Raw genomic sequence first — 10,222 nt, 5'->3', positions numbered from 1 at the left:
GAGGTCAGGAAATCAAGACCATCCTGGCTAACACGGTGAAACTCCATCTCTACTAAAAATACAAAAAAATTGAGCCGGGCATGGTGGCGGGCTCCTGTAGTCCCAGCTACTAGAGAGGCTGAGGCAGGAGAATGGCGTGAACCTTGGAGGCGGAGCTTGCAGTGAGCCAAGTTTGGGCCACTGCACTCCAGCCTGGGCGACAGAGTGAGACTCCGTCTCAAAAAAAAAAAACTCCGTCTCAAAAAAAAAAAAAAAAAAAAGAAAGAAAGAAAGTAAATATTACATGCCTCCTTTTGCTATTTTGAGCAGCTATATAAATGAGAAAGAATCATAAAGAAAATAAAATGATAGAATAATAGAGTCAAAGGGGGCTTTAGAGTTTGGCAGTAGCTTCTAGTTAATTTGCAAGTGGGTTTGATGGTTTATTTTATATGTCAACTAGGCTAGGCTGTGATGCCCAATTGCTTGGTCAAACACTAGTGTAGATGTTGCTGTGAAGGTGTTTGTGGATGCGATTAACATTTATAATCATTTAACTTTGAGTAAAGTGCATTACCTGTTATAATGTGGGTGGGCCTCATTAAATCAGTTGAAGGCCTTAAAAACAAAGACTAAAGCTCTCTGAAGAAGCAGCAATTCTGCCTCAAAACTGCAACATAGAAGTCCTTCCTGAGTTCCTGCCTGCTGGTCTGCTATGCAGATTTTGAACTCAAGACTGCAGGAACAATTCTTATCTCATGTTCCAGCCTTCCAGTTTGCCCTACATATATTGGACTTGGCAGCTCTCACAATCATATGAGACAATTTCTCTAAACTAAATCTCTTTTTCTCTATATATACTACTGGTTCCGTTTCTCTGGAGAACCTTGATTAATCCAGTGACAAAATTAAAGCCCAGAGAAATTACGTGATTGTTCTAATGTATTTTAGTAAATGGCAGCAGGGTTGGTGATAGAAAGATGGAGAAACTGGGTCATATAATTGCCCAAAATATTGTTGGTTGAGAAAGAAATTCACAACTATCAACTTTCAGGCCATCTTTTTTCATGGGTTGCAAGCAGAAAATGATAATAACTTATATTAAACCAAGACATTTAAAATCCTGAAATCCAAATCAGATGAAACACAGAAGGGATTGTTTGTGTGTTTTGCCAAAAGATAGTATGATTCTTTAGAGAGGGAACTTTCCTTACCATTTAAGGTGGTTTCATTTTTTAAAAAAAGCTTTGTAAACTTTTAGGGCCACATAAGCTCAATATACTTTAACAGGGCACGTTTCTAAAATGTGTCTTATTAAAAATATACCCCAGATTCAATAATTATTTCATGCTCTTGAAAAAAATACTTCATAAGTATAGAAAAGACAAAGAGTGGTAAATACACATATCCTGTTATCTTAAACATATATGCACTCTCTTCTGGAAGCTTCACCAAATCTCTGAGTTCTTATTACCACTTTATAATGGAGAAAACTCGGGCTAGCAGAGACTAGAGGACTTGCCCAAGCTACTCAGAGACAGAGCAGCTGACCGCTAGATTTGAACTTTCCTCATTGCTCTGCAATCATGCCCTGAGATCATCAGCATTAGGTGGTGTTTGTAGGTTTCTTACAGAAGGGTGGTGTTTGTAGATCTCTTTACCAGGAGTCCTATAGTAAGCTGAATAATCATCCTAATTAAAAGGATATGTGGGTGTGGGTTCTATTGTACTAGCATATATATTAAGATTTATTTGGGGAAAAAATTTCAGTACATCTCTTCCTCATCATTAAAAATAACTGTACCATGTCGTCTTGAAGGTATGAATTTATTTTATAAGGTAGATGGAAAATTTGATAACCAAAATGAGATATTACCTGTCCTCTTTCTTTCCAATATTGCTCCCCATTTGGGGGTGAATATTCTCAGGACTTAGCATCATTGCAGGAAATAAGCTAGGCTCCAGGATTTTTTCTTATTTTTTTAATGCTATTTGGGCTTAAATGGATTCACTAACCTTGAATAATTATTCTCATTTTTTATGGCTCTCTTTGTCTCCTATGTTGACTGTCCTTTCCCCAATCTAATAGCATTTCCCATAGAAAAATAAAAATTTACACAACCCCGGCATGAAAGAACAGAGGTCTCTTTATTACATCTCCATTTCCTGGGTTGCAAAGGCCCAGCACACTTTCAGTTCATCTCCTATAATTCCTATTGAGGCCATTGCTGGTCTCATTACATTTGTAAAACTTCATCTCTCTCCTTTTACTCATCTGAGAGCAGGTGGACCCAGACAGTTCTTTGGAGGCTCAGTGAGTGATTTCTCTTGAGAGAGGCACATCTTTCCAGTCTGCAAAGAATGAAAATCCAGACAGTTACATAGATCACTTTGAATGGTACCAAATACATTCCAACAAATGCTACTGGCAATAATTAGAGCATGTCACTGGGAGATATGGTGATTTTCTTCCAGCATAAGACTCCAGTCTTACCCTGAGTGCCATGAAACTGACAGGACGGAGGCAGTGTTCTCCATAGAAATAATGTAGACTTCTCATGATCTGAGAAAAGAAGGGGGAACAGCATTTCTTGACTTTGAAATGTCTGGAGCAAGGTACCCAGGATTAGGTGGGAACCACCTAGAATTTACCATGTCCTTCACTGGCCCACACTTACCAGCTATTTCACAAAGTAGGCAAAAGAGTGAATAACGATCATCATTTTTTAATAAACAGGGTTGTGGTCTCTGGCTGAGGAAAGGTATAACCTGTTGTAGATTACAAAAAAGAAAGCTCTTTGATAGCGATGGAAAGCCCTGAAAGCCAGCATGAAAAGCCTGTTCCTCAGGAAGCAATAACATCCCAAAGTCTACTAGGATTTTAGGTTCAACTGCAAGACTGTCTTTCGTACAAACAGGACGAGAAAGTCACACCAAAGGACCGAGCAAGCCATGGGCAAAGCAGTTGGAAAAAAAAAATGAATAGAAAAGAAAAATAAACCAGGGAAAGCTGCAGAATGGCGAGGAAAGGCAGAGACGCCTAGAAAGGGTAAGACGGGAGGAGGGAGATGGAGAGGGAGGGGAGAGCGGAGAGAGCAGAGCACCGACGTCAGGAACAAAAGCTCCAGCGGAGTCTGGCGGAGGCACTAAGGGAGCACGGGGTGTTTTGAATAATTATTAAAATTAGCATGTGTCTGCGCCATCCTGTGGGTGTGGCGCACAGAGGAGTGTAAACTCTAGCGGGGCTGGAGCAAACATTGGATTAGCGGCAGCAGCCTGCCAACCTGCCCGAGGAGTGCTGGGACCAGCGCGCTGCACGCCGACTGCACGATGGCCTCGTCTCAGGGGAAAAACGAGCTGAAATTAGCCGACTGGATGGCAAGTCTGCCGGAGAGCATCCACAGCATCCCCCTCACCAATTTAGCCATTCCAGGTAGGCGCGCAGGGGCTGCCGGCTAGGCGCTCGGCGCCCGCTCCACCTGCCCCGCCCTGCTTTATCTGCCACTAAGTGGTAACTTGCCACTATGCCCGGGGGAGGGAAACTCGTCTTCCAGGGTGGGTCTCAGGCCAGGCGAGCCCGTGCCGGGTAGCCTTGGGCTTCCTGGCGTTTTCCAGACCTCTAAGGACCGAGGCGCTAGAGTCAAGGTGACTGCTTTTCTCCTGGGCGTTTGAAGCAGGTTATATGCGGAGGACTGGGGCAGAGGAGAAGCTGGGCTCCAGGATGGTGCCTCGTGACCCCCTCCTATGGTTTCCCCTGCAGATTTGGGGGAGTGGGAGCGATCTCTGGGTCTGTGGGGTGACAGTGTGCGGCGAACGCGAGCTAGTGTCAGGGGCTCGCCTCCGGTGCAAGGACCTGAGTCTATCCCTGCATGGAATTGAGCGGATTTGATAGATTCTCGGCTAGAGTCATTAATATTCGTCCCCAATCTCCTTTAAAAAGACAAAGCGCTTCCCGAAGAGTGATGAAAGTTCAGGGACCAGAGGCAGCGTGATAGCTGCCCTTGAAAAGGAGCCGAAGGGGGCGACGGGCAGAGGGCACCGTTGAGTACTGGCGTGGACCCCGGGGGGCCTGGCCAAGTGGTCGCCGTCTGGAGTCTGGTCCCAGTGCGTGTTGGCAACACACTTCGCCCAGGTCAGAAAAGCAAACCCTTGTGGACCGTGTGTTTGCTGCTTGGGACAGAAGCTGGGCAGGGGAACCTGGGTGACCTGCAGTAGAGGGGTGGGATTAATAGGCAAATTTTAGGGAAAAGGTGACTGAGAATGTGTCCAGACAGCCTAGAAGGATAGAAGGGTGGACAAAGCGAGGAAGAGACCTGAGGGATCAAGAAGCTTCGGCTTGACGTGTGCGACTTGGGCCATAGACCGGGCAGGTTTCTAGGGTGGGAGATTCTAGCAATCCCCAGATCAGGTATCCAGGAGTGAGGGTTGTTTCAGGACAGTTTACAACAATGACAGCTGGGGACACGGCCATACTTTATTAGCAATTTGGCTATGCAGTTGGGCTACGGGAGCACACACCTGATCTTTTCAGAGCTGGGCTGGAGGGCAAATTACTCATGAACAGTCCACTTCTGGCCCTGAACTAAGCTGGGTTATTAAATTCAACGTTCTGGTCTACCTCCTCTTGATCTGCTCCATCCAGCGCCCCCTCTCAGCTATTGGAGGAAAACATAATAAAGAACAAAACAGAACAAAAACAAAAACAAAAGAAGGGTTATTTTGAAAATCACTAGATGCTCCAACCAACAGTGCTGCCATTGATTAGTCCCTCAAATCAATGGTTGTTAGTCAAGTGAATATTTGACAGCAATGGCAGGCACAGTCTCTGCTACAAGTGCTATCCACAGAAGGGGCTGTCTCCTTTTGTCCTTCTTCAACAGATAGCTTCCCAAGGGCCAGGGATCTCCAAGGAAAAGAACCAACCCGAGGTTCTCCATGCAGCACTTACTCTGCTACCTAGGTGAGCCTGGGGATTGCTCTTTACAAGGAGACAGTAGAAAGCACAACTCTGGCATAACTCCATTCTTGCTTCCACAGGCATTCCCATTCCTTTTCCTTCTTCATTTTTATTTGGATTTTTGACAGTTTCTTTCACATGGTCTCCTCTGAATGTTTTTATATGCATAGAAGGTAAGAAGGGCAATCAGTGTGATGCAAACCTTCTGGCAGGTGACTCTCTAGAGATACAGGATTAAAAGCCTAAGTTTGCTTATCTAGTTCTGAGAGATGGTATGATACCTTTTTGAGTCTACCTTACATTTCTGTAATATTTCACTTTCCAATCTCTGTTATGTACACCAGCTCACATAATCCTTCCAAAACCCCATGGAGCAGGCAGTGCTGGCACTATTACCTCGATGTCACAGATGAAAAAACTGAAGCTAAGCGAAGACAAATGCAGATCCCTATCAGTTCAGGGATCTGACCCCTTAATTGGACCTTTGGGAAGATACCCTATGAATTTTGGAGGGAAAGGCTTTTTGATTTGTATCTGGATGATTCAGCAGCAACTGTGACTAACCAGGGTTAAGGAAAAAGGAAGTAAGCATTAGTGGGAACAGAGTAATTTTCCTTTCCTCCCATGGACAAAATAAAAACCTGAAGTGAGAGATTTTGGTATCTGGGTGATCTTAGAGTACAGACATGAAGATGATGATGGCATTGGGCTTCCATGGGAATTCATATTGTTTTCCCAACTCCTCTTGGTATTATACTCAAATGGATCCCCTGTAAAACTTCCCCTTCTCACTCCAATACTTGTGAGAAAAAAATAGACACACATATTTCATCAAATCTATACTCCTGAATACCCCCATGTTTCTGTAAATGGGTTTGGAAGATCCACACATGTAAAAAAACCAGGTTTAAAAACAGGTTTGGCACCTTTTTGCATTATTCAGCACTGAGAATTTTTGGAGGAAAAAAAGATATTCAAACTTTGATAGTCAGAGAAGACTAATTGGAGACTATTAAACACTAATGGAATAATTGCCTTAAAATCATGCTAATAGCTTCCTGGCTGCTACATGTTTACTTGGCCAGTTGCTACAGCTCAAATTAAGTAATTATCTCCACCATTTAAAACCACTCCTGGTACACCACACAAGTGTTTCTGTTGAGGGGAACTGCTGCTCAGTCATCCTCAAAGCTTCAGGTTTTCTTAGGTAAAGCGGCTGGAAAATGAAGAGCTGCCTAATTATAAGGCTACCCACCTGGGGCAGCTGACCCAGATTACCCAGAGTTACAGCAGAAAACAACGTGCAGCTGTGTGATATTCCCCACCAGAGCACAGTTCTGGTGTCTTTAAATATTTCTCAAATCTCTGCATTTTAAATACTTTCAGAGTAATCTCTCAATAGCTGTTTTGCATTTAAATGGCACCATGATATGATTGATATTGACTGGACTGAGGAATTAAGTTAGTAATTGGTGTTAGTATTTCACTTTGAATTTATTTTTTAAAGAAATGACACAGCCAGAACACATTGACAGTTACTCGAATTTCAGCCTTATCATTTCTTTCTCTCTCTGATGGCACTAAACTTAAGTGTTCATTCTTGCATATTTGTTTAATAATGGCATTTTGGATTATGAATGATACTGCCCTTCACTATAAGCAGGTGAGAGAGGATAAACAGAAATGGGAGCAGGAAGACAAAGTATAAAACTTAGGTAAAAGTGAGACTGATGAAAATTCAGTTTCTCTGAAGCAGAGTTCTAACTCTGTAATCATGGTGGCTCCAGAACTGTTGTAAAAAGGTTCATCATGGGAACAAGTAAGGTGTTGGTAATCTGCATGTGTGACAGAGAGTCATTCTGTCCAAAATCTAAAAGATTGGAAAGGGTTCAACCCATGGGAGGGGTCTGCTTTGTGTTCTCTGATATGTGATAAAAATCTTTTTCATATAGTGTAGCAAACTGACCATGTAATAATAAAATATTGACCAAAATGTTGTGGGACTGGAAACTCAGAAAGAATCTATGTTTTCTTCAACAGGGAATTGTTGATTGTATTTTAGATAAGGAACACAGAAATGCTTTATAAATCAGTGACTGTGCCTGTGAAATTTGTTCATTTCCTTTAGAAAATGCAAACATCAATGAGAAACAACAGGTTCACTAAGGGAAGCTAAGTGTTTAAACAGCTCTGAGTTTAAACAGCTCTGAGTCTCTGTTCTTGTGTCTGATTTACTAGTTTTTAATTTCTTCCCCTAACAGTGATCCCTTCTTGTTGCTGCCTGTGTTCCTGGAGCCAACCATCTTCCTCCTCTTTGTAATTTCCTATTTCTATTTTACTTGGAACAAGTCAATCTCTAGGATGTATCTGGTACTGGTTCTAATTGTGCAAACTTCTAAAGAACAAAACAAGAGCAGTTCCCACCTCCCACCCCATTTTTTAGTGGATAGTGATACTGAAGTGAATCTTTCAAGACAGTAAAAAAGCAACAATATTGTTTAGGATGAATATCTCTCTTGTCCTGCCTCTCTAATTCCCAGTTTTGTTTTTGGTTTTGCGAAAAAGGAAAAATTGAAAAGTATCTGAAACATAATTTGTTCTACTAGGACTTTTCTTGATGAATTGAATCCTTGACTATATTTAATCAATGTAAAGTGTTATATGTGCTATTTTACCATTCACAAAGTGTCTTCCTATGCACACATGTGCCTTTTCCACATTCTAACAATAATCTTCTAAGACCTTGGTACTCAAAGTTGGTTCAGGGACCAACAGCATCAGCATACATGTGGGCTTGGTAGAAATGCTGCATCTCAGACTCCATGCATCACACATCAGATCTATTTAATTACAATCTACATTTCAACAAAATCCCTAGATGATTTATGTACACATTTAAAGTTTGAGAAAACTGCTTTAGTGTATCTCTAAAGAGGGCTTTTATGTAAATGTCAGAGCCAAATTTAAATATACATTTTTTACTGGGCCCTTTCTATTGCACCATGCAGTCTATACATGTTTCCAAATTTATAATCAGGCTTAAAGTCAGAACACCATATTTGACTCAAAGCTAATTGCCCAAGTTAGGGACATTTCTGATAACTGACATTACAGGTCATCATGTACCTTGAGCAGTAAATGTGATTTAATTGCTACTTAACTCTTCAAATTAGGTCACTGTGATAAAAGTAAAATCTTTTCTCTCATTTCCTTAAAGTCCTGCTGCTTCTTATTGGCCATCCATAGCACTTAAAATCAGCTCATCTGGTGATGCTAGTGATCCCTAATGCCAATTTAGGAAACATCTCTATATTGGTTCTTTGTTCATTTGGAGTCTTTCTTTGTTGTGCATAAGACCAGCTCCTTCTGTTATAACTTGCAGGTTGATTCATTTTATTTATAAACTAAAACTTTGCAATATTGTTCTTGAGTAAAAGTGGCATCATGAAATAATGCAAAATGTAGCATTAGAAAGCCATCAAAAGCATCAACATTAAAGGTAAACAGTAAATTGTTTTTCAATAGAAAATGACCTATCTTGTTTGTATTGGCAAGTAACATCTCATTTATTTGAAGCATAGCTTATATGGAGTACAAGCATATATAACAGTTTATAATCCACTAGATTGGATGTCAGTTGTTTGATACTATAATTGTTCTAAAATAGTTAAACTTCACACACACACACACACACTCACACACAGTCCTCCAATTGCTTAAATGGATATCACAATGTTCATAAATTAACGCTCATATACTTTACTCATATAAAGATTTATTATACCCTTACTTAGAGTTTATTGAATCATGTTTAATTCCAACTCCACCCAATGAGAATAGAAAGAGCAAATCATAAAGAAGATGAAAACTGTTGAGTGTCATACATCATTAATGACAATAGGGAATATTTATGAGGGAAGACTAACAAATGGAGATACACTGACACAAAACATAGTGTTCTCTACACTTTACCAGTCCAAAAGTAAAATCAGAGTCACAGCAACTGGCAGTTGTTCAACTCCTCCCAAATACCGCGTTAATGAACTTCCAAATAGTGTTAAAAATCTGGATGGATTTTTAAGTATGATCTACAAACCAGTCATTTGGGCTGGATTGAGAAACTAGTCCTTTAGGCTACAACATGGTATCTGTCATTTTCCTTCTTTCCTGTTTTGGGAAAGCTTTGGAGAGTTGTCACCCTTGCTCCTTTGACATATAGAGAAACTGTGCTTCCATAGTTTGATGCCCCAAATATCACCACCACTACTAATAGCTCTTCCAGAGCTTATTCTGTGTCTGCAGAGGCCCAACATTGAGCATGTTAATGTCTAACAAGAGTCAAAGGCTCCCAGAGCTTGGTCCCCCATTGTGGAAGCTGCTGATGCCAACATCTCCTATTGCTGACTCTGCCATCACTGTTGAAGCCCTGAGTGCTGGCACTGCCAAAACCAGGCATCTTTTTGCCTGGTTTATATTGATTATTTTGTTGTTGCTTCATTGCCCGGGGACTAAGGTATGATTTTATGTGGCTGGGCAGAGGAAAATATGTGGGACAAATTTTTTTCTGTACTCTGCATTATGCTCAATGTTAGCTCACTCTCTGCATCTGCACATATGTGTTTGCATTGACTTCCTCTTAAGAAAACTTCTTTTTCAGGAAGCGTCTTGATTTTTCCTATAAGTAAACTTCCAGTGGGTGCAATGTAATCATTCCTTTAGACAAATCTAGAGTGGGAGCACAGCTAGGGTCTATATTTTTCCCACTGAGCAGGCTGGGATAATGTAAACAGAGCCAATTAATCCCACATCCCTAAAGTAATCCCTAAGGGCTCCATTGTATGAAAGCACATTAGTAGCTACTTGATGTGCTCTGACCCATCAAGAAAAGGTTAAATCATTCACACACACACACACACACACACACACACACACACACACACACAAGTGCACACACACACATTTTAATTCCTGTTGTTAAAAGGGAAAGCTCTGTTTTCTGGAAATTTTTTTATTTTTATTTTTTTTTGAGGCGGAGTCTCGCTCTGTGCCCAGGCTGGAGTGCAGTGGCCGGATCTCAGCTCACTGCAAGCTCCGCCTCCCGGGTTCACGCCATTCTCCTGCCTCAGCCTCCCGAGTAGCTGGGACTACAGGCGCCCGCCACCTCGCCCGGCTAGTTTTTTGTATTTTTTAGTAGAGATGGGGTTTCGCCGTGTTAGCCAGGATGGTCTCGATCTCCTGACCTCGTGATCCACCCGTCTCGGCAACTATTACCGCCAGTGAGGATGC

At 41.6% G+C, this 10,222-nt stretch overlaps 1 protein-coding gene and 1 long non-coding RNA gene across 2 annotated transcripts in view; one reads left to right on the top strand and one right to left on the bottom strand.

Moving 5' to 3' along the window:
- Positions 1–2,116: 2,116 nt before the first annotated feature.
- Positions 2,117–2,925, bottom strand: LOC144341396 (uncharacterized). The gene is made up of 3 exons (XR_013418313.1): positions 2,658–2,925; positions 2,474–2,542; positions 2,117–2,331 (listed from the first exon to the last, which is right to left on the bottom strand). It is a non-coding gene; the product is annotated as an uncharacterized LOC144341396 (long non-coding RNA).
- Positions 2,926–3,208: 283 nt separating this feature from the next.
- The window catches only part of PLCXD3 (phosphatidylinositol specific phospholipase C X domain containing 3), a 187,028-nt gene continuing 180,014 nt past the window's right edge, over positions 3,209–10,222 (top strand). The window contains exon 1 of the mRNA NM_001260577.1: positions 3,209–3,412. Coding sequence (NP_001247506.1) covers positions 3,310–3,412 — 103 coding nt within the window. The 5' untranslated portion in view covers positions 3,209–3,309. The remainder of the gene's footprint in view (positions 3,413–10,222) is intronic.

Source organism: Macaca mulatta, chromosome 6 (genome assembly GCF_049350105.2).
Source record: "Macaca mulatta isolate MMU2019108-1 chromosome 6, T2T-MMU8v2.0, whole genome shotgun sequence".
NCBI lineage: Eukaryota > Metazoa > Chordata > Mammalia > Primates > Cercopithecidae > Macaca > Macaca mulatta.
This window is presented reverse-complemented; position numbering and strand designations above follow the sequence as displayed.